Consider the following 25,683-nt stretch of genomic DNA (forward strand, 5'->3'; position numbering starts at 1 on the left):
AGTTAGGCAGAAGTTTAAAAAGCAGGACCTCCAAGCTCATAATTTTAGGATTACTCCATGTGACATGAGCTAGTGAGGGTAGAAGTAGGAGGATAGGACAGATAAATGCTTGGCTGAAGAGCTGGTGCAGCGGGGAGGGCTTTAAGTACTTGGATTGTTGGGATTAGTTCTGGGGCAGGTGGGAGCTGTACAAGAAGGATGAGTTACATCTAAACTGGAAGGGGACCAATATTCTTATCTTAGGAAATCAAACCAGGCGGGTAGTGGAAGTGCCATTTGGGACACACTTTTGGAAAAATGGCCATGATTATTTAAATTTCAATGTAGTTTTGGCAAGGGATAAGGTTAGTGCTCAAGTTAAGGTCCTAAATTGGAGGAAGGCTGATTTTGATAGCATAAGAAAAGACCTTGTGAAAGTAAATTGGGGACAGCTGCTTGCAGGTAAAACAACATGTGACAAATAGAAGTTTTTAAAAGAGAGTTATCAAGAGTTCAGGGCTGGCATGTTCTGGTAAGGGTGAAGGCCAAAGATGGCATGGTTTGGGAACCTTGAATGACAAAGGTAATTGAAGGTTTGATCAGGAAAAAGAAGGAAGCATTAGGCAGGTGTAGGAAACTGCAATCAAGCGAGTTCCTTGAGAAATATAGAGGCTATAGGAAAGAACTTAAAAAAGAAATTAAAGAGGGCAAATATCCTTGGCAGATAAGATTAAGGAGAATCTTAAGTAATTCTATGTGTATTAGAAGCAGGAGAGTAGCTAGGGAAAAAGTGGGTCCCCTTAGAGACCAATAGGATAACCTATATGTGGAGTCAAGGGATGTTGTCGAGGTTCTAAATGATCTGTGTTCACCAAGGATAATGATTTCAGAGAAGGATACAGGGATAGTCTGGAACACGTTAGCGTGAAAGGTGGAGGTGTCTGAACACATAAAGGTGGATACATCTCCAGGGCTGGATGAATGGCTATCCCAGAATGCTATGGGCAACAAGCAGGAGATTGCTGGGGCCCTGACAGAGAATTTTGCTCCTTTGTTAGCTACAGGTGATATACCAGAAGACTGGAGGATAGCTAATTTTGTACCTTAAGAAGGGTAGCATGGATAAAACCAGGTAACTACAAATCCGTGAGCCTTATATCAGTGGCACGGAAATTACTAGAGAAAATTCTGAGGGTTAGGATTTATATACATTTGGAAAGGCAGGGATTGATTTGGATAGTCAGCATGGCTTGTGCAGGGGAATTCTTGACTCACTAATTTGACTGAGTTTTTTGAGGAGGGAGATTGATGAGATGTTGTCTACAGAGATTTTAGTAAGGCATTTGACAATGTCCCACATAATAAACTGGTCCAGAAGGTTAAGGCACATGGGATCCGGGGCAAGCTGGCTAATTGGATCCAAAATTGGCCTGGTGAAAGGGGACAGAGGGTAATGGTGGAAAGATGTTTTTCCTGATTGGAAGTCTGTGACTAGTGGTGTACCGCAGGGATTGGTGCTGTTTGTGATGTATAGTAATGACTTGGATGTGAATATAAGAGGTATGATTCGTAAGTTTGCAGACAACATGAAAATTGGTGTATTGTGGATAGCGAGGAAGGTTGTCTAAGGCTACAGCAGGGAACAGATCAGATGGAAAGTTGGGCAGAGCGCTGGCAGATAGAATTTTATCCGACAAGTGTAAGGTAATGCGATTTGGGAGTTTCAGCAGGATTTTGCCTGGATTGGAGGATTTTCATTATGGGGAGAGATTGGATAGATTGGGTTTGTTTTCCCTGGAGCAAAGAAGGCTGAGAGGTAACCTGATAGAAGTATGTAAGATTATGAGAAGCACAGTTAGGGTAAATAGTCAAAATCTTTTTCCCATGGTAGGGGTATCAAGAACAAAAGAGCATAGGTTTTGGGTGAGACGAAGGAGTTTTAATGGGGATCCAAGGGGTAAGTTTTTTTACACAGAGTGGTTGATATCTAGAACTTGCTGCCAGAGGTGTTGGTGGAATCAGATATAATTATTACATTTAAGAGACATTTAGACATACTTAAATAGGCAAGGCATAGGAGGATATAGTTCTAATGCAGACAAATGGGATGAGTGAACTTGGGCAAAAAGATCAGCATGGATGTGGTGGGCTGAAGGGCGGTTTCTGTGCTGCACATCTCTATGACTCCATGACACATGCCTGTGTAATCACCCCATTGATGTGATACCTTTAAAGATCTGTGCACTTGCACTCCAAGATTCTTTTGTTCCTCTGCCCCACTCAATTTTCTCACATTTATCATGTATTCACTTGCCTTGTTGCACCTCTCTAAATGCATCACCTTACATTTCTCTGGAATAAATTCCATTTTGCCTAACTGACTAGACCATCCATATTTTCTTGCAGTCTAAAGCTCTTCTCATCGTTGTCAGCCACAAAATCATGCAAACTTCTTTATTGTGTCCCTAAATTTAAGTCAGAGTCATTAATGTATGTTACGAAAAGCTGGGGGTTGAGTATTGAAACCTATAGAACTCCACTGCTAACAGCCTTCCAATCTCACAAATATCCATCAATCATTATCCTTTGTTTCCTGCCTCTGAGTCAAACTTGCCACTTCATTTGATCCCATGGGCTTTTACTTAGGTGAGCAGCTTGCCATGTGGTTCCCTATCAAAATCCTTGCTCAAATCTATGCAGTTGAATCCATGCACCAGCTCTCATCAGCCTTCCTTGTTACCTCAAGGAATTCAACCAAGATAGTCAGGCACAACCTTCTCTTGCAAATCTATGCTAATTGTCAATGATTAATCTGTGCCCTTCTAAGTGAAGTTTAGTTGTCTTCTGGAATGGATTCCAATAATTACCATCAAAGGTAATTAGCTGGCTTGTAATCACTTGGTTTATTCTTGGTTATTCTTAACCACCCCACCCCCCTACCTGTTCAAGATTTGGTACAAAGTTAGCAGTCCTTCAATTCTCTGTCATTACTCCAGTAGACATGGAGGATTGAAGATATATTGTCTCTGCAATTTTTGTTCTTGTATCTTTGAACAGCCTAATTCTAGATTTTATCTGGTCCTAATGATTTATCCACTTACAAACATGACAAGCACTGTAATATTCATCCTTTTAGAATTTTTATTCTATCCGCTACCTCACATTCCTTCACCTTAACTGCAGTATTGACATATTGACATCATACACACTCCCCAGTGAAAGCTGTCACCAAAAATTATTTAAGAACCTTCCCCGCACACGTTGTCTTTTTGAGATTGGGGTGGGCGGGGAACAGGGTTGTCACTAACACTTCATTCCATTTTTTGTGCAGAGAGCACACAATTAAACTTGATAAGCTTGTATTCATCAACAAACGTAATTAGTCAAGGCTTATTGACAAAACAGGGCAAATATTAAGTTTGGTTTATTGGAGGTTTTATGTATTTGCTGTGTATTTGTGTATTTACTAATATGCAAATTGAGTAGTAACATGTGGCGAGGAAGAGAAACTCAATAATTTTAAAATTGCCATGTTGCTGAATGATTCACACCACGTTATTTCACAAGACAGAAATGCCATCTCACCCTTCCCTGTGTTTCTTGAAACCTATTAAATGCACCACAGAAAAGTTTACATCTAGTCACTAAAACTGTAAGTACCCTGGTAATGATGCAATTATAGTCACTGATTGCAGATAAACCCCTCTAATTCAGAGAGTGAATAACTAAAGCGTTGAACATACCAGATTCGACATTGTAAAAAAAGTTTTCTATTCTTGTCCTTCTGTTTCTCTCATTATTCCTTTAATCTGTTTTTCTTCTTGTTCTTTACCCGGATTGACTGTGAATTCACACACTATAATTTGTATCATTCCTGTTTGTTTCTTGATCCTTAAAGCTCACTAGTTAGGGAGGTACATTGTTAGTCCTGTTATTTGGAGTCAAGAGAAATATAGCATAGAAACAGGCCCATCAAGTCTGTGTTAACTGTCAAACACCCATTTACACTAATCCTGCACTAACCCTAGTTTATTATCCCCACATTCCCATTAACTCTCCCAGATAAAGCCCAGATCCCCCATTGCCCTCAATGTCATTATCAGCTTGCACTTCCGCAAATTATGAAGGCAAAGAACATTTTGAGCTGTGGATGTTAACCAGCAAATTCCATTCAAGAAAGGGAATCAAGTAATACAGTGAGAGTGTAGGAAAGTGGCATCAAGGTAAAAAGTCAGCCCTGATTCTTATTGAATGGCAGGGTAGGGACAGGTAGGCCTACTTCTGCTTCTATTTCTTATGTTCTTATGATATTATTTACTAAGAAAAATGATCAGAACAACCCATTCAACATATTAAATAAAAACAGAAAATTCCAGAAGTACTTAGCAGGTCAGGCAGCATCTATCTAGAGAGAAACAGAGTTAATGTTTCAGGTCAACGACCCTTCATCAGAAATGGAGAAGTACAAGTTGAAACACTCTAGTCCAGCGCTCTTGGGACCTGACTGGGGCTGGACCACAGAAAATGCCAGACCATAGAAATTGTCCCCGATTATCTTCCCCTGAGCAGGAGAACTGTTCTTTTCATGTATAGGCACTCCTGGGTCATGTAAGGGTTCAGAGGATTGTCCATAACCCGACTTTTCTATAAATTGGAAACGCTGTTGGCTGAGATCACAAGACGTGCACAGGTAGGTTAATTAGCTATACATTAGTGCAGACCTTAGTTAATTTTAGGTTTTAGTTAGAATTAGTACAGATCTGTACTACAGATTAAAACCATGCTGGAGTACAGAAGTTGCCGGACCACACCTGTATGTTTTAAATTGCAGGGATGGGGGAGTGTGGGGAGAATAGAGGGAATATCGGTGATAGGATGGTGGCCACAAATGTTGTTGATGCCATCTAAGGGAGGGTAATGAATGCTCGATAACCACTGATCTGTCTGGAGGAGTGTAAATACAAGGAGAGGAATGGGAGTAATGAAGAGGCGAGAATGCTGGAACTGTGAAGTGCAGAATACAGCAGTTGATGGAAATATAAAAGAAAGATAATGATGGAAATACTCAACAGATCAGGCAGCTTATGGGGAGAGCGATAAACTGAGTTAATGTTACGGTGGATGACCTTACATCAGAACTGGCCAGTTCTGACACGAACAGGAAAGACTGGTTAGATGAAATTATTGAGTTCAGTATTCAGTCCCAAGGGCTGTGACGTGCTTAGAGAGAAGATTCCTTGAGTTTACATTTGGGCTTCGCTGCAACAATGCAGAAGGCTATAGGCACAAAGGTTAGAGTGGGAGTAGGATGGAGAATTAAGGTGATAGACAATTGGAAGTGAACTGAATGGAAGTGTTTTGCAAAGCAGTCACCCAATCTATGTTTCTCCGGTGTAGAGTGGACCACATCATGGACACTGAATTGAGGTTATTAGGTTTGAAGAAGGGAAGAAATAAAAGGCTAAGAGGTGCATCCCCTATGGTTGCATGGGACCTTATTGTTGTAATAGGACTGATAATGGCAACACAGCTGCCATTTAGATGGTCTATAACGTGTCATGTTTCCTCATAACATGCAGAATCAGGATGTTAATACTTATTCCAAAGCACTTTTGAGCAGATCTATCACTGCGCTGAGATTCTGACTGCCCGCCTGTGGGTCTCTCAGTTTTTTTCAACATGGTCCTGGATGCAGTCTATCCCTGGATGCAGTCTATCGCTGGAAGCCCAGCTCCCAACACTTTGGCATGTAGGGGCTGCTCAGTGGAAGCAGCTGGCTGCACTCGGGAAATGATCTTGACAATGGATGAGGCCCCACCCCTGGGCTCATCCGCTGTCAAAACTGTCACTGCTATTAAATGTTTGTAGTCACAGGAGCACAAAGTCACTAGGAACCTATTAAAAAAGGAAAATAGTGTTAAAAAATGAACTGATTAAAGTTATGGTAGAAAAACCTTCAAAAATTTAAAGCAATTGAATCAAGTAATACATTTCTTCCAGTAGCTGTTTTCTTCTATTCACCTGGCGGAGACTCAGCAGACATTGTCCAAGAACTGGGAAGTCTGCAGAAGATTCCAACAGGGCAGCTGGTAACATGAGAGGATTGTCTTAAACCCATGCCAATGCTGGGCATCGGTATCGCCACTGAGAAATCCTAGTATGTCCCAGGAAAAACACTGGCATTGGGGTGGAACATCTTCCCCAGCCTAAAATGCAGTTATAGAGGTGAGGAGCTGAGCTGAGCAGCGCAGGATTCCTTGAAAAGAAGGAAAGATTTGGACTTCCATTTCACTTTCTTGTATCTGTTGGAAAAATCCATCAGCACGTCTGACACGTGAACCCATAAAGAGGGAACTTCATTTTTAACAGAGAGTTGGTCAAAATTGCGCTGCCAGGTCAGATTCTTACTTCTGGGAGTACACATTAGGTATCTGTATGCATAGTCCTCAATATTTTGTAATAACTGAAAAACTGTAACAGTTGAGTAAAGGTAACTACAGAGTCATGAGAGAGAAGCTGGCCAGTGTTGACTGGAAGGGGACCCCAGCAGGGAAGATGGTGGAGCAGAAATGGCAGGAGTTTCTGGGAGTAATTTGGGAGACACAGCAGAATTTCATCCAAAGCAAGAAGAAGCACACTAAGGGGAGGAATAGGCAACCATGGCTGACAAGGAAAGTCAGGGACAGCATAAAAGCAAACAAGAAGGTATACATTAGATTAGTGGGAAATCAGAGGATTGAGAAGCCTTTAAAACTTAACAGAAGACAACAAAAAAAGCTAGAAGGGGGGAAGAAGATGAAATATGAGGATAAACTAACCAATAATATAAACAAAGATTACAAAAGGTTTTTAAGATACATAAAGGGTAAAAGAGAGGCAAGAGTTGACTTTGAAGCACTGGAAAATGACACTGGAGAAATAGTAATGGGGAACAAAAAATGGCAGAGGAACTGGATAGGTACTTTGTGTCAGTCTTCACAGTGGAAGACACCAGTAAAATGCCAGAAATTCAAGAGAGTCAGGGTAGTGGCCAGGACTATGGACAAGGTGCTGGGGAAGCTGAAAGGCCTGGAGGTGGATTAATCACCTGGACCAGATGGACTACACCCCAGGGTTCTGAAAGAGGGATTCTGGAGGCATTAGTAGTGATCTTTCAAGAATCACTGGAGTCAGGGTGGGTCCCAGAGGACTAGAAAACCGCAAACATGACACACCTTTCTTAAACAGGCAAAAGACAGGAAATTATAGGCCGGTTAGCCTGACCTCAGTGGTTGATAAGATCTTAGAGTCCATTATTAAGGATGAAATTTTGGAGTACTTGGAAGTACATGATAAAATAGGGTGAAGTCAATATGGTTTCGTTAAGGGGAGATCTTGCCTGTCAAATCTTTTAGAATTCTTTGAGGAAGTAACAAGCAGGTTAGACAAAGGACAGTGAGTGGATGTAATAAATTTGGATTTTCAGAAGGCCTTTGACCTTAAACATGAGGCTGCTAAACAAGTTAAGAGCCCATGGGGTAAGAAGAAAGGTACTAGCATTGATAGAAGATTGGCTGACTGGCGGAAGGCAGAGAGTGGGGATAAAAGGGTCCTTTTAAGAATGGCTGCCAGTGACTAGTGGAGTTCTGCAGGGGTCAGTGTTGGGACCACAATTTTTCACTTTATATGTTAATTATCTGGATGAAGGAACTGATGACATTGTGGCCAAGTTTGCAAATGATACCAAGATAGGTGGAAGGACAGGTAGCATTGTAGAGGCAGGGAGTCTGCAGAAGGGCTTGGACAGGTTGGGAGAATGGGCAAAGAAGTTGCAGATGGAATACAGTGCAGGGAAGTGTGGGATTATGCACTTTGGTACAGTGCAAAGGGACTTAGGAGCCCTAGTTCAGGATTCCCTTAAGGTTAACTTGCAGTTTCAGTTGGTAGTAATGCGATGCTAGCATTCATTTTGAGAGGACTAGAATATAAAAGCAAGGCTGTACTGCTGAGGCTTTAAAAGGCATTGGTCAGACCACATTTGGAATATAGTGAGTAATTTCAGGCCCCATATCTAAAGAAAGATGTATGGCCCTGGAGATGGTCCAGAGGATGTTCACAAGAATGAACCCAGGAATGGAAGGCTTAACCTATGAGAAGCGTTTGATGGCTCTGGGCCTGTACTCGATGGAGGGAGGATCTCATTGAAACCTATTGGATACCTAAAGGCCTGGATAGAATGGATGTGGAGAGTCTAGGATCTGAGAGCATAGCCTCAGAATAAAGGGATGTCCTCAGAATAAAGGAATTTCTTCAGCCAGAGGGTTATGAACCTGTGGAATTCGTTGCCACAGAGGGCTGTGGAGGCCAAGTCATTGGGTGTATCTAAGACAGAGATTGATAGGTTCTTGACTGGTAAGGGGATTAAGGGTTACAGGGAAAATAGGGCTGAGAAAAAAAAACTGCCATGAATGAATGGTGAAGCAGACTTGATGGGCTGAATGGCCTAATTCTGTTCCTATATCTTATGGTATTTTGGTCTTATTTCCTGATGTACTCTGCTATTTAGCTTTCTAATGTACACTCCAGTTTCTCCTAAAATTTCCCTGGATAAAATTACAGCTTGATGATTTTGAGTTCTAATCATAAATACACAAATCTATTTTATTAAGCAATAAATGGATTACATGGTGGATTACCAGGAAAACTGCACTGGATAATTTTTTATCTGAAGCAGCCATACCTACTGCTCCATAGTATTTTAAAACGGCATAATTTCCAATCTTTATTTGCCCCTTTGGCAATGAACAGAAGGGTTTGGATTAAATGCATGATTTAAATGTGGCCCAATGTTCAGCTTTTTTTTTGCTTATGTATTTTTCAGGCTCTGGGCATTGCTGGCAAGACCAGAATTTATTGCCCATTCTCTAATTCCGCTTCAAGTGAATGGCTTGCAGGACCACTTCAGAGAGCATTTAATAGTCAACTGCACTGGGTGGGTCTGGAGCCATGTGAATGCCAAACTAGATAAGGATGGTAGATTTCCTCCCCTTTGGGCATTCAAGAATCAGATCGGCTCTTACAACAATCTGGAGGTCATTACTGATGAATAACTAAAAACATAGCAGATTGATAATTAATTTTAAATGTAATTGGTAAATTAGTTTATTATTGTCAAATGTACCAAGGTAGAGTGAAAAACTTTGTTTTGCATGCCTCCATACAGATCATTTCATCACATTAGTGCATTGAGGTAGTTCAAGGGAAAACAATAACAGAATGCAGAATGAAGTGTTACAGTTATAGAGAAAGTACAGTGCAGGCAGATGATAAGGTGCAAGGCCATAAAATGCCATAGCAGGACTTGAATTCAGATCCCTGAATTGTTAGTCTAGCTCTCTGGATTGCTAGTTCAGTAATTTAACTGTTGAACCACCATCACCATGCTTTTCAAAGGAAATGAATCATAAGATCAGCGAGGTGAACTCACTGATAAATTGGGCATCCAGTTCAGAGCCATCCAGGTATACTCTGTGGATTAGGTTAAACTGGGGACATAGCCTCTTTCCTAGATTAAAGTTGCTAATACTACTTATAGGGGACAACCAATCCTATAATAACACTGCATTGTTGGCAGAATGAATATTTGAGATATTTCTGTCAGTACAAATGTTAGTCATCTAATTTAATAACCTAGTAGTTGTTGAGAGAGTTTGCAAAAAAACAATCATTTTGAAAGTCCTATGACTGCAAAATAAATTCATAGTGGAATTTGACATATAACCTATTTGGCACATGCGACACCTCTTGTATGGATTGTGTGGGATCTGGATAATATTTGCTTCAAAATACAGGGGTGCAGCTGACCACTTGGGCATGATTGCTGGCCTGTGCTAGATCCTTTTGCTGATGAAATGAGCTAGTGCTTTAATAGCCTGCACAGTTTTGGACAGAAGTGCCATTTTCTCCCACAGGTAATAGACATCTTTAAAGGTGGTCCAATAAAAAATGGCAGACCAAGGATTTCTTGTCTGCTTGCACAGTCTGGACTGGTGTGTTTTCCTGAGTTCATAGGATAAGCTTCATTTCTGCATACTTAAAATAGTGCAAATTTATTTTAATTTGTATGCACATTCCTATGCACTTATTTTGCTTTCCATAACAATGTACTATATGCCAGTGACTAATGTGATCATAATAGCTTGTTCACAAAATTTCCCTTACTGAACGGTATGACTAATTTGTTGAAGAAATTGCTCAGCAGCCTTTTTTACTTAGACTAGAATTCACTGCAAGCAGCTCAATGTAGGTGCAAATCCATAGTTAGAAACTGATGAATTGGCACTAAAATAGGATCAAAAGATACCAATTTATTACTGAATAGCCCTTGACTAATCTAAGTGGATGTTGGTCCCACCTCTAAATACTTGGGGAGCATTTTCTTTTGGCTACTACTTTTGGGAAAGAAAATTCCTTTGAAGAAACTTATCTTTATTCAAGGTATATTTTGGCAGCTGCTTGCTGTTGATGAACACCTAAGGTGTTAGGCCTCTTAAATAGAATTTTATTTGGAATTTGCTGGAGGAGCTAGTTACTGATTAGTAAGACAGACAACAAGCCTGCTCCAGCAACTCCCACGGCTGCCCACAATAGACAAGTTTAAGTTCTTATTATGGAACGTGGAGGAGCAAGAGGGCTGTCTCCAACACCCATCTGAAGAATGACCCTTCTAGGTCAGGCCCAACCCTTTCTCTGATAAATATCTAACTTCATAGGGTGTAACTCCAGATCCATCATATTAATTTATTTTATAACACTCCCCAACAATAATCATAAATACATGTACAGTACCCATTCACCAAACAAACTCTGGTTCATTGCCATCTCTTCCCCTATTCTCGACCTCATGCCAATCCAGTAACAGGTACCGGATTACATGAATTACTGCTTTAGTTATTTGAAACAAAGGCATTCATTTTTAATAGCTTCAGAGGGGATATGTGTGAGTCAGTGTCATTGAAACAAAAGCTTGGACTGAATTCTGATGAGCAGTCACACCAAAACATGAGTGTTTCTTCTTGTAAGGTGTTGATCAAACTGTTATGTGTTTCAAACTGTTTCTGTTATGACTAGCAATCACCATTGGTATTCATAGCAGACAAATGCTTAAAATGTTCAAAAAATGGCCTCTTGCCATTTTAACAGCCAGATAAACCTAATAATACATTCCTTTTCAAATAATACAGAGAAGAAAATAATTTATCAGAAGAACGATTAGCACACTTAAATGAGCCATGTTCAAATCGAACCTCTGGTGCTGCCTGTGTGGAGTTTGCACATTCTCCCTGCAACCAAGTGGGGTTTCCCCAGTTACTCTGATTTCTTCCCATATTCCAAAGAGGTGCTGGTTGATAGTTTAATTGGCTGCTGTAAATTACCCTGAGTGTACATGACTGGTGGAGGAATCAGGGTGGAGGTGTTAATGGGCACGTGATAGACAATAGATTACAGGGAAATTAATCGGGCAATGGGATTAAAGGGATTGCTGTTAGCTGGCATAGATTTGATGGCCTCCTATATCATAAAGAAATATGTCAATCAAAAAGATATAGAGGGAGACGTTCATCTTTGGTCCTCAGTGCTAAACATGTGAGTGAGGAACAGCTGCCAGTTGCACTCACCCCCTTATGTTTGGCTCCACTGAAGTCAGTGGAGTGCAGAGGTAAGTGCAAGCAGCCAACAGTCCCCATGTCAGTGTTTCCTGCAATCGACTAATGACAAATTATTTCTATTTTCTTTCTCACTGCAGACATCAAGAGCAAAATCCAAATATGCAAAACATGATTTGCAAAATTAGGAAAAACAGAACTTTTTCGGATGGAGTTAACTGGTCTTTCTCTGGTGGCACTGCAAATTACTCTTGCTAGTTATAATCATAGCACTTGGCATTTCCATGCATATATGGGCTACTCCATTAGGAATGATCCAAACAACTCCCTTCACTAAAATAGGGATACCCTTGAAGAATGTGTAAATAAACTGAAAATGATTTTCAAAATTATACAGCAAGCCAGCTGCTTCAAATCATTTGGTCAAACAGTTGGATCCTAAGTAAAATCCCAAATATGGGAAATGCAGTTTGTGTTGAAGTAAAGCTCATCACCATGTCCTAACTGAAATATAAACAACTGCAGATGCTGGTAATCTGAAATTTAAAAAAAAGACAAATAGTTCTGGAGACACTCAGGAGTCAGCAGCATCTGTGGAGAGAGAGATAGTTAATGTTTCAGGTCAACCATTCCATAATTTGTTTCCAAACCTGGCATTCCCAAGGATGTTTCAATATAGCCATAAGGGTCAGTGACCTCCAGTGTTTTGGCTATTTTTCATCCTACTCAATCTTATAAAATAGAACATTACTGCACAGTACAGGCCCTTCGGCCCACGATGTTGTGCTGACATTTTATCCTGCTCTAAGATCTATCTACCCCTTCCCTCCCACACAGCCCTCCATTTGGGTTTTTTTTGGAAACGTGGACGTATTTTAAGCACTATTTAAGGTGAAATTGTCCCATCAGTTTTGCCTGTTGGTGGATTAAATCATATTGAAATAGTCAAAAAGCTGAATGAGTTTAAGCTTATGTTCTTTCATCTGTCAATACAAAGGAATTTCTTTTTCCACCAGTAATCAGAAAGCTCAGGTACATTGTCAACCTTTTTCAATATAGTGTAAGGTTAGCGTAACGCTATTACAGCACCAGTGACCCAGGTTCAATACCCGCCGCTGTCTGTAAGGAGTTTGTACGTTCTCCCCGTGTCTGTGTGGGTTTCCTCTGGGTGCTCCGGTTTCCTCCTACATTCCAAAGACATACGGGTTAGGAAGTTGTGGGCATGCTTTGTTGGCACCGGAAGCATGGTGACACTTGAGGGCTGCCCCCAGAACACTCTATGCAAAAGGTGTGTTTCACTGTGTGTTTCGATGGACATGTGACTAAATAAAAGTATCTTATCTTACCTTAACTGAGAGCAATGCAAAAGTTTTCTGTTAATTAAAGGATACTACAATATCTACAAAGCACTATATAATCAATCTTGAAATAACACAGTATGAGAAATATTTGTTTTGAAATTTGCTTATGGAAGCAATACTAGAAATGAGATAATGGGGGAACATTCATGGAGCCATGAGTGGCATGACATGGATAAAAATGCCATCCCAATGAAAACCACAGCTTCACTTATATAGTTGTGGGACAGATTCCACATGCTGGTGCCACCTGTTTTTGGATGATCTGGTGCATTATGATGCATTTGCAAGTTTGTTTGAGTTGGAAGACCACAAGTATAAAAATCAAATTGCAGTCCAACTGTGGCTCAGACAATCTCCAGTGACATAAACCTTGCAAGCTGTATGTTTGTCACTGGCACCACTGTTTGTCGAGTGATGGAAGGAAAAACTCATTGTACATTGCCAATGTGGTGAACAGTGCTGCCTCATTTATACATTTTAGTATTCTCATCAACAATAATGTTATGGCAATAGTTAAGTGGCCTTTGCCAGTGCTGCACATTAGGTGTCTAGGTCCAAACATTCCAAGGTGACTTGAACTATGTGGTTAGTTAAGCATGGCAAATACAATCACAGAAAATCCCAAATGATCAAATCTACATGAAAACATTGAGACTAAAATGTTGATAATTTAATGTTGGCCATCATTAATCAAACCTAAACCGTTTAATCATTGCACCCATGGCGTTGAAAATGTAATTGCAGCTTCTACATTCAGCCAGCATGTACAGACTGCTACTGTTGATTATCCAGAATGAGAATTGATGGCATTTATTTTGTTGCTGTAATTGAATTGGAATAAGTTAAAATGCCTTGTCTTCAAAAGGAAATCGTAATTTTCAGGGCTTGTATTGTTATTGCTACATATTGACTGAAAAGACCTTTGTGTTTGTCTGCTTTTAGATTATCATTCTTATTTAGTTTCTGTCATTTCCCCCAATCTTCTATCCCTTAACTTCTTGATCCCTGTCCCTTTAATAAGTGTTGGCAGCTTTCTGGACTTATTCCAACAGGAAATATATCTTATGTGAGCTGACAATAAACAGAGTTGAGCAAAATCCACTTCTTACCTAATATCCACGCACGTTCACATTGGTACATGGAATCCCTGTATATTAATCAGAACCAGAGAACTTCAGCTAATTTTCAGTTTACATTCCCTCCCTGACTGCTGCCTCAATTGCTATCAGTTCATTTTAATTCAGTAATCAGATCAGCCATGATCTTATTAAATGGCAGGGCAGGCTTAGGGACTGATTGGCCTACTTCTGCTCCAAATTCACAAGTTTATATTATTTATTGAGTTATGTGAAATAACATTCAAACAGAATAAAATTAAGTATTTTGTTCTGGAAAATGTATCCATTCATCATTACAGTTTTCTAAACACAATAATAACAGAAAGTTAAATATATATAACACTTCAGATTAAATTTTCATTGTTATGAGAATTTTACCTAAACAAGTAACTGTTTGATGACCTATAGTTAGTAATAGTGAGGCTTTTAAACCATAGTCTGGTTCAAAGAAGGCATTGATAATAATGACTTTGAACATTACTTTTAAGGATATTTTTTGGCCATCAAATTTCACTTGCCAAAATGTGATATTCATGATTCCTCAAGGGCTACAGTTATGGTTTTGTTTCTCTGTTAAATTGTGCAATTAGTTTTCTATATGTGAAATGTGTTAATAATCCTTTCATAATTTGGGTTTTATGTTTAATTATGTCTCTGAAAATCTGCCAATAAAAATTAAAGAAAATGTTGAGTTCAAATAATGTTCCTGTATTCTTTCCCCATTAGTCCTTTATTTGAACATAGTATTTGGGTTCTATGTGTTACCATTCTATTTTAGCAGATCTGAATTGATTGGTGTCCTGCAAACTACTTAATTTTGATATTATGTAATTGTATTGGAAAGCAATTTCCATGATTAAGTTCATGTATTTGTGTTTCCTCTAGCTTGCTTTTAAGAACCACACAGTCAGGCATATCATTTAGCAATGACATAAGTGTAAGTGAAGAAGTTGTTCTGGGTCAATAATTATTCATTGACAAATGTGATGCATTAATTGGCCATCAATAATGACAATGTATTGTCACCTTTTTTCCCAAAGGGCCTCAAGTCAATGGACCACAATGGACTTGCTGATCCCTATGTCAAATTGCATTTGCTCCCTGGTGCCAGTAAGGTAAGTTTATGGTTTAAAATGTTCTTAGCTTCATAAGATGGAAGAGTAGAGATTAATCTTATCCATTATCATAATATGAAATATGCTGCAAATCAGTGTCATAGATGAAAGTCCACTTTGTTTGTTGACTGTGAGAGCTTTTGAAATAGTTGGACTATTTTTAGTGGGCATCTATTACGCAAAATTGCTTCTAATGCAGTAGAAATTGGTACCTAATTGACAGTTTAACTCAGAGAGATTACAGAATAGTTTATTTGGTAGATGAATAAATGCCCCAATGGTGTACCACATCATGAAAGCTATTTTTACACTGCAGCCATAAGTCTGAGAACAATTGCAACAGAATGGATTCCAGACAGGCAGGCAGTACTCCTTTAATGCTATCTGGACAGAGCTCTGTTTTCCTGACCATGAAAGAGTTCTGGATATGCTTGAGCGCACATATTGCACCACATTTTTGTCCCAGTGAATCAAATGGATGGTGAATGTAAACTACAGATTTGTGCTCTCTTATACTTTAAGTGAACTCTGTTTAAGTCCAGAAAGTCCACAGGATCAAATGAAGGCATGTTAAACCAGTTTTGAACGCTTACACTGGAACTGCATTTTACTGAGTATTGAACTAAAGCAGTGTGATCCATTGATCCCCAGAGAGTTTTGCTAACTCTGGAGTTAGGCTGGTTCTGAATTTATGTTGCAAATTTAGCTTTATCATTAAAGGTACATAATTTCAGAATGAAGCTGAAGTTGTATGGTGTAGTTTTCTTAATAGGGGCAGTGAGCTTCCCTACCTAGCACCGGACATGTTAGATAATCATAGTATGACGAGGATATTCCAATATCCACTGGGTGGTGTCTGAGATATAACCATTGTGTAAGCAATGCTATAGCTGGCCTCCAATAATATGGAGTAAATGGGAAGCAAAATGGATGTATCCCATTATTCCAGTGACACGTCTCACTCAGTTCAAAACTGTTGACAGTATAGCAATAGTAGCATGAGTAAAAAGTTAGAATTAACAAAATTGTTGGGATTGAAAGGCAATATATCCCCAGGACCCAATTATCTGCAACCAGGGTTTTGAAGGAGGTGGCTGTGGAGATAGTGAATACACTGGTTGTCATCTTCCAAAGTTCCATGAGTCCTGGAATGTTTAAGAAAAAGGGGAAAGACGAAACAGGGAATTATAGACCAGTAAGTGTGACATCAGTAGTAGGGAAAATGCTGGGACCTATAGTTAAGAAATTGGCAACAAGGCAGTTGCTGTCCCTAACAGAATAGAAAAGGGCAAGCTAGTTGATGTGTATGTGGGCAATCAGAAGATCCTTGATAAGGGATTATTAAACAGAATTAGAATGCATGATTTTGGGGGGTAGTAGATTGGTCCCTTCACTTTAAAGCAGAGGAATGGCTAACAAAATAAATTAAGTTTGAGTTATTTTTTTAATTATTAAAATTAAATGCTTTGAAATGATTTTATATATATTTTTAAGTCTATTTAAGTGTTTTAAATTTCTTTCATGGCTTGAATATTTTTAATTGTTTTTGGATGTTTCTAAATATGAATAATAGATTTTGGCATGTGTAACAGCCAGATAGGATTGAGGGTGCAGTTTGGGTGGCTGTCAAAGTCTTATACAGTCATTTTATGCCCCATCCCCCTCAATCCTAAATATGATGGTACTTATAGATGTAAGGTCCCACCCCTGCACATGGTTTACCAATGAGGTTTGTGGTAGTTTGGTAGGTTAACTTGACAGTGGAGTATACATTGAAACTAAACCCAGAGTTAGCTCATAGGTCTGTGGCAAGCAGCAAGCATGAATGGCAGGACATTTTGATGATTTATATTGGATCACATATTTCAGGATTTAACAGTTAAACTTTTGGTTTTAAAACTACTACAAAAGTTATTTTTATTAATATCTACAAAATCCAAAGGCATTTATTTCTCAGCTTCTTGTACAAGAATCATGAATAGAGTCACATGTGATGCAACAATACTTGTCTATTGAGAATTATGCTGCTTTGATTTTTTTTCCCAATTGAAAGAAACAATTTACTGAAGTATTTCCACTGTTGTTAAATCCTTATAGAGGTTACATTACTTGTTGTGGGTGTAAGAGAGAAAGGGTTTTACTATTGGTATTGGTTTATTATTGTCACTTGTACAGAGGTACAGTGAAAAACTTGTCTTGCATACTGTTCATACAGATCAATTCATTACACAATGCAGATACATTGAGTAAGTACAGAGTGCAATGAGGTAGTACAGGGTAAAAACAATAACAGATTAAAGTATCACAGCTGCAGGGAAGTGCATTGCAGGTAGACAATAAGGTGCAAGGTCACAACGAGGTAGATTGTGAGGTCAAGAGTCCATCTCAACATATAAGGGAACCATTCAATAGTCTTATCACAGTGGGATAGAAGCTGTCCTTGAGCCTAGTGGTATGTGTCCTCAGGCTCCTATATCTTCTGCCTGATGGGAGAGGAGAGAAGAGACAATGACCCTGGTGGGTGGGGTCTGATTATGCTGGCTGCTTCACCAAGGCAGCGAGAGGTATAGACAGAGTCCATGGAGGGGAGGCTGGTTTCCCTGACGCGCTGGGCTGTGTCCACAACTCTCTGCAGTTTCTTGCGGTCCTGGGCAGAGCAGTTGCCAACCAAGCCGTGATGCATCCAGATAGGAAGCTTTCCAGATAAGATACTAAAGATCTATAGTAAAATACTGCTTTTCCATTTAAATACAAATTGTGAAGGAACATTGCAGTGCAGAAACCATGTTTATTTGAACCACCCTGAAGGAGATGCCATTGCACTTCATTTATCATTCAGAGTAAGTTTTTCAGCACGTAATCCACCAGTCTTTGACATTTTGCCTGTTTGCCTTTAAAGTACAGAACAACTTCTGGTAGAAAGCCATTTTCCATCCTTTACTCAGTGCCTCACACCACAGGAGCAGCAGCTACAGGATTTCCTGATGCAGCAGTGAAGATGTTAAAAGAGGTTTGAGTGTGGGAAGGCTGTTTCATTTGGTACTTCTGAGCATTCTGTTTTTCAAAATGTCTTGGGGGGTTGGTGGGTGGAGGGAGGTCTCTCTCTTTGGTATAATTCAAAGGACTTGATTCCAAATATTGCAGGAAAGTAGACTGAGTAGATTTGATAGAGGTTGTTTAGATATAATAGTTCCAAATGACTAGAGTGTACAGATTTACAGTGCTGTCACAAGATACAAGGAGGATTTTGAGCAGAGAGTAGTTATGATGAAGAATGTGTTGCCGAGAGGGATGTTTGAAACAGATTATTACTTGAGAAGGAATATTTTGCAGGACTGTGGGGAGAGAGCATGGGGATGATATTGATGAGGGTGCTCAACAGAAAGTCAGCACAGAGTCAATGAGCTGAATGGTCTCTTTTTGTGCCATAACTGTGTGACAATTCCATGAAAAATATTCAGAATATGTGAAAATTAGCTGCCATAGCCTTAATGAATGAAGGGTACCTGCTACAAAGAGTTTCATCCCACTGAGGTCTAACTCAATGCTTTCAATTTGCTTACCATGCATGCTCATTCTGCAACAAGGCACAATTTTCCATTGCAAATTAATTTGTTGGTCTTTATGCACTGATAAGTTAAAAGGCTTTCACTCAAAAATCACCTCTAATAAATCTAATTGCAATGCACACAGAGATATGCTTCTGCCCATGACAGATGGATTAGGCTCTGTAGCTCAGAAAGGTTGTGAATTTTGCCTGTTGCCAGCAGGTTCCCCTGGCATTAACAGCTGCTTCTACTTACTTGTGCTTGGCCTCTCATACTTTCAGCACCTGTCAGTTGCTGCTTAACTTTCAAGTAAAGATGGCAGAGTGGGGAAGACACACACAGAATGAAGGGTGTATTGAAAGGGGAAACGGCGGTAGGGTGCATTCAATGAGGCCACAATATGGAAAATAGGCAAACAATGGATCTTTCCTAAATTCAAAGCTATTGTGATCCTTCTCATTTGTTTTCTGCATCTCGTTCTTAGTGCATCCAAGCACAACAGCACGTTATGAGATGGTTTAGTCATGGAGTCACACAGCACGGAAACACGCCCTTCAGCCCACCGAGTCTGTGCTGACAATCAAGCACACATTGATGCTAATCCTAGATTCCATCACTCATGTGCATACGGGGGCAGTTCACAGTGCCAGTTAACCTACCAACCCACAAGTCTCTGGGATGTGGAAGGAAACCGGAGCACCCGGAGAAAACCCACACAGTCACAGGGAAAAGGTCAAAATCCACACAGACGTCATCAGAGGTCAGGATTGAACTTGGGTTGCTGGAGCTGTGAGACAGTGGCTGCATTAGCTGCCCCACTGTGCTGCCCTCAGTTTAGCTTACACGTAATATCTGACAGAGTTTATTGAGTCATCGTTCAGATATCTATTCCTTTGCCTACTCTTTGGGAGAGCCCACGACCTCTCCAGAGTTACTTCCCAGCATCTTGCATCATTGATTCTGTCTATTGAACTTACCAGCAGAGATACTTCCACCACGGTCTTAAAAAGTGCACTAGATAGTCATGAACATGTAGTAGGTGATACACTGTGAATCACTGGTGTGACAGGGATCTGTAAAGTGAGGTCTAGTATGTATCCTTCATATGCTTCTAAGCTAAAGGATTTATACTAGCCAAGTATTGCACTTAAAACATGGCTGGTGGTTAAAGCAGCAGTGTCTATTGCAGAGCAGCCTGCAGGTCTGTGGTGATCCTGGAGGAGATAAATAGTTTTGTGTGTAATCACACATAAGCACCTAATAGATCTGCAGTTAACCATGCAATATAAGGCAGCATCAGGGAAGCTCCCAGTGGAAAAGTTGTCTAAAATGTCTGGGAGTACTTGGTAAGAATGTTCCCTGATCCAACAGCAGAAGCACAACTGGAGAAGGGGAATGAAGCTGCTGTTTCTCAAGGGCTTTTTAGTCAATTACAGGAGTTGGGCATCATTAGCAAGGCCAGCATTTATTGCACACCTCTAACTGTCCTTGAGAAGGTGTTGCTGAGACATTCACACCTGGATGTGGCACCTCATTGTTATGTGTGCCTGGTCCTGCTCGTGGTGTCCCCTCTGTGCTCACCATTACACCAGGCTTGGTCCGTGGCTTGGGAGAGTGAGAGAAGTGCAAGCCCATGATGTTGTGGTGGAATACATTTCTGCTGCTACTAACATTCCCCAGTGCTTCATGAATATTTTGCTTTGAGCAGCCAGATGTGTTCTGAATCTATCCATTTAGCACAGTGGTGTTGTCCCACAACCTGATGGAGAATTCCCTTAGCGCAAGTCAGGACCTTAGATTAGAAATCACATTTACTCCTGTTTTTATACATAATTAGCATTTAACACACAGACATGTTTTGCAGTGTTTGTACACATTTCCTGGTGAAGCTGCAGCTATCAGAAAATTGCACTGAGCAGTTTCTGGCACAATTCACCCTGTCGTATTTTGCAGAAGTGATAACCACCTAGCAGTTGGCTGTGTATCAAATGCACAGGTTGGGCATTACCATCATGTATGCCATGATGAATGCTATCTTAAAGCAAATAAACCCCAATTTCACCATTCTTGGTGACTTCATATTTGGCATCAGCACTAATCTTAGCACACATTTGGTGCACCAAAAATGAGTGCAATCCAATTTCTAGACATTTGTCTCTAAAACAATTATGCAATTGTTAGTCCTACCGGTGCTGAAATGGATGCTTGTATCTGCCATGGATAAACTGGTGAGGATGAGGTCAAATAGAAGCATCCTTCATATTGCTTAATTCATCATCTGTCACATACCTAGTCTGGCAGCTGTTCTTTAGGATATAGCCACGCTGGTCAGTTGTGGTGTTACTGAGATACTCCAGATGATGGGCATTCAGGCCTCCACCCAGAGTTCATTCTGTACCCTTACTTCCCTCAATGATTTTCCAAGTGTTATTCAACATGGAGGAACAATGATATATCAGCTAAGGGTGGATAGTAGTATGCAACTAGGAAGAAATTTCTTTGCCAGTTTTTGACCTGATACTATGAGACGTTTTGGTATCTGGAGCCAATGTTGTAGATCCCAGGGCTTTTCTTCCTGACAATATATTCATGCTACTGTTGCTGCATGTGTGCCATTATTCCTGGTGGGTCTGAACTGCTGGTGGACAGGATTTACCCAGAGCTTTTAATGACAGGGTCTGCAACAATAGGTAAAAGGTATAATACTTTGAGTATGACATTGTAGGCTGTTGCTTGACTAGGCCGTGGGACAATATCCTAAGTTATGCACCAGCCTACAGATGTTGGTGAGGAAGATTTGCAAGATTGGTTAGGCTAGGAGAGACTGTATTGTGTCTGAATCTGGTGCCCAGCTCAATAAATCCAGAATGTAGGCCAGTTGTAATGGCAGCAGATTTCCTTCCCCAAAGATGCTTACTTATTGATGCCTTGACAGATGATGAAAATGATATTTAGCGTCAGGGCCAAACAGATTACACAGCATTTGCAGGGCCATTTCACAGCCCTGCAGAGGAATTCTAGCCATCTGTAGCCCAAGAGTTTTGTCACCTCTCAGCTTGGAAAATGCCAAAGTGAATTCAAGGTCAGAATGTGGAAAAGGGAAAACATACACAATAGCTAGCAAGAATGGTAGGGTTAAAGATATGAAACATACAAGGTTCTGAGTAATTGCAGGGAAAATAAAAGGGTTTAGCTATTGATTCATTGAAAGAAATTTCTTCCACAATTGCTGCATGTGTCCCAACAAATCTTCCCTTCTGTCTTCTGACATTTAAAGCACAATCACTGGAATGCTTTCAAAACAACTTGCACCAATAATTCCACATTCATCTGCAAACAGCATTGGATAGATTAAGCTGTTCAGTTTAAAGGTCAGGAAATACCCAAAGTTTTCTATTTGCTTATAAGTTTCATGAAAGACATTACAGGGCATTTGAAAGGGAAGCTATATGAGCAACAAGTGAACTCAGTGCCTACGCCCAAGAAACGGGAATGGTCAAGGTAGAAAATCTATTCTGATTGATGGTTTAAACTATACTTAACATCTCCCAAAAACTCGTATCGAGAATTTGATGTCGGACTAAATAAGACTAGTAGTCAAAATAGTTCCTTTTACATTCATCATCAAACTGCCACATTTGAAATGCTGTCACCTTATATCATAAATTAAATGGAATAACCTTTGACCATTTGGATTAATGTTGATTTCAATGTTGTCATTTACAGTGCTTGTTCATTAGTTTACTCAACCAGCCAATAATTATTACACTAGACCAGCTCTAATCACCTTCACCACATTTGATCAAACTGGAACAGGAGTGTTAGCTGCTTAGTGATTGTTTTATTCACTGCTTCAATCATATTAATACAGGGGAACTGCATAACATCAGTTTCAAATGTCACTTGTTTAACTCAAATGTTAATGTGTATGAACTACAGCACCTCTATTGATTATGTCTACAAATCAATAAATACTTATGGCACAGAAACAAGCCTTCAACCAAATATGCCCAAGGTGATTTTAATGATTTACGTGAACATCTTCCCACCCTTCTACATCTGATTGCACCAGTTTACCCTGTTACTCCCTTCCTAATATATTTTTCCAACTTCCCTTCAAATGCATCTTGTTATTTGTAACAAGTACCACATTCTAATCACTCTCTTAGAATCATATGGAGTCATACAGTATGGAAATAAACTCTATGGTCTACCGTGTCCATTCTAGCCATCACCTATCTATACTAATCCCAATTTCCAGCGTTCAGCCCATACCAATGCCATGGTATTTCAAGAGCTTAGGTGTGAAAGTAGCTGTCTCCACCACCCTCACAGGCAGTGTGTTCCAGATTTCACCCATCCTTTGAGTGAAAAAATTCTTCCTCAAGTACCCTCTAAGTTTCCATCTCCTTGCCTTAAACTTATGCCCTCTGGTTATAGAGCTGTTTCTCTTGATTTATTGGTGATAATGATGGACTGAATCTTGCTGTCTAGATGCAGTGATTAACTGTTTAAATTTCTCTAAGTCTGCTCGCGCATGGACTGTTCAACGTGGAAATCTAAGACTTACTTAAGACAATGATACAGCATTTGACACCTTGATGGGATATTAGCACTCAAATGTACAAAATCTTGGCACATAGATCAGGAAGCAAAGCTTCACACCACCTCTGCATTCTGTTAAAGCCTTGAGGGGTAATCTGGAGCAAGTATTCTGCTGTACACTGCCTGAAGCCTTGACAGTTCAGATGTTTCTGTCTTATTCAAGGGCGAGGGAAGTGGCCCAGTTAACCATTGGCAAGTGGGGCAATGGTGGTAATTCCTGCTGGAAAGCCAGCCCTAGCATGATTTGGGCATTACATTTATGTCTCCTACTTATATGCTTGACTGTAAATGGAAACATTTTCTATATCTCTCCCTCTCACACACTTTTGTGACCTTAAAGATCTCAATCAGCTTATTCCTGAATCTTCAATTTTCTACAGAAAAGAGATTCACCCAGTTTAAGTGGCATGCAACCATTTACTTGGCCATGATTCCACAGTCACCTGGAAACTGCACTGGATTGATTAAACCTTTCAGTTTGAAGGTCAGGAGATACCAAAAGCCTTGTATTTACTGGTGACTGAGCTTTGTCTTCTTTTGAAATGCTGAGGCAATTTGATAGATTTTAGATGTCTCTGATATTCAGAGATACTTAAAATTGAAGTAAATAATTAAAATAACTTAAAATGATTTTAAAGAATTAAATGATCAGTTCATCAAAAGTACATAGAGACAATTCAAAACAAGCAGTAACAGTGGTAAGAGCCAGTCTAGTGGGTTGGTTATTAGCTGGTATAGCAAACTGAGGGATAAGCACAGTTGTTTCTGCCAGAGATAAAGGAGGCCTGTAAATGCAAACATTGGAAACAACATTAATAAAAATGTACTATTGTAAGGTAAACCAAGCAAAGAAAAGTAATTTTCCCCTTCTCCTTTGCTTCCTAATCCACTGTGGACCAGTGGCAGATTGAGTGAAGGTTTAGGGTGGTGATTAGTTGCCAGTTAAGCATGCTGCTCTGTACTGGATGTTATCTTGAGTGCAACTGGAGTTACAGTATACTCATCCAGTTAAGTGAACTGTATTCCATTACACTTACACGTGCCTTATTGATGGCAGAAGGGCTTAGGGAATCAATCGTGAAATGAATGACTTAATATAGGATATCCAATCACTGATCCACTTGAAAATCAAAAATCGGCAGATGCTGGAAATCTGAGACAAAAACAAAAAATGCTGCAAACACTCAGGAGGTCAGGCAGCATCTGTGGAATGAGAAACAAAGCTGACAGAGTCTTCAACCTGGGTTGAGATACTCGAGTTCTAACAAAATGTTCCTTACTGTGATGTCTGATTCCAAATAGTGGAAAGCTTGTAACTTGATTCCCACTGATTTCAGTTTTATCACACTCCTTAATGCCATTCACTGTCAAAATGCTACCTTGTTATCAAGGTCAGTCACTCTCATCTCATCCCACCTTTAGAATTCAACTGCTTTCTCCATGTTTGAACCAATCCTGTGACGATGTTTGCAGATATGGTTTTGGCAAACTTAAATTGAACATTTGTAAGAAGGTTATTGGTGAATGTCACTGAATAGCACCATTGCCGACACCTTCTCTCGCTTTGCTGGTGAATGAACATTGACTGAAGGGGCAGTAATTGGTCAGATTGGATGTGTCCTGCTTTTTGAGGAGAATAATGCTTGTGCAATTTTCCACAGTATTGGATAAATATTAGTGTTTTAGTTGTACTAAAGAACTTGGGTAAAGGCATGGCTACTTTGGAGCACAGGTGTAAGCACCGCTGCCAGGGTTTCTCTAAGTCCCTCAGTCATTTTCTATGCAGTTCTTTCAACCACTTCTTGATACTACATGGATTGGATTGAATGAGCTGAAGACTGGGCTCTGGTGGGGACCACAGCACGAAGCCAAGATCATCTACTTGATGTATATGAATGAAAATGCTTGAAGCTTGTGTTTTGCATTCACATGCTTGGGCTCTGCCATTGTTGAGTATAGGGATGTTCTTGGAGCTCTTGTTATACATTTAGTTGTCAACCTCCATTTACGATTAGATGTGGCAGGACTGAAGAGCATTGATCTGATATTTTGATTGTGTGATTGCTTAGCTCTGTCAATTGCATACTGCTTTTAATGCCTAGTACATAATTTGCACCTTCACAAGAATATAAAAAACAGGAGCAGGAGTGGGGTAGTTCGCTCCTTGAGCTTGCTTTGCCATTCAATAAGGTCACGGCTTACCAATCCTGGTCTCAACACCACTTTTCTGCTCTCTCCCCATACCCCTTGATTCCTTTGTTGATCTTCACTTTAAATATAGTCAATGACTCCTCTTCCTCAGTGCTTTGGGG

General features: G+C 39.9%; 1 protein-coding gene across 1 annotated transcript in view; it reads left to right on the forward strand.

Moving 5' to 3' along the window:
- The window catches only part of LOC127581201 (double C2-like domain-containing protein beta), a 191,341-nt gene that overhangs the window by 55,992 nt on the left and 109,666 nt on the right, over positions 1-25,683 (forward strand). The window contains exon 3 of the mRNA XM_052035315.1: positions 15,144-15,218. Coding sequence (XP_051891275.1) covers positions 15,144-15,218 — 75 coding nt within the window. The remainder of the gene's footprint in view (positions 1-15,143; positions 15,219-25,683) is intronic.

Source organism: Pristis pectinata, chromosome 21 (assembly GCF_009764475.1).
Source record: "Pristis pectinata isolate sPriPec2 chromosome 21, sPriPec2.1.pri, whole genome shotgun sequence".
Lineage (NCBI taxonomy): Eukaryota > Metazoa > Chordata > Chondrichthyes > Rhinopristiformes > Pristidae > Pristis > Pristis pectinata.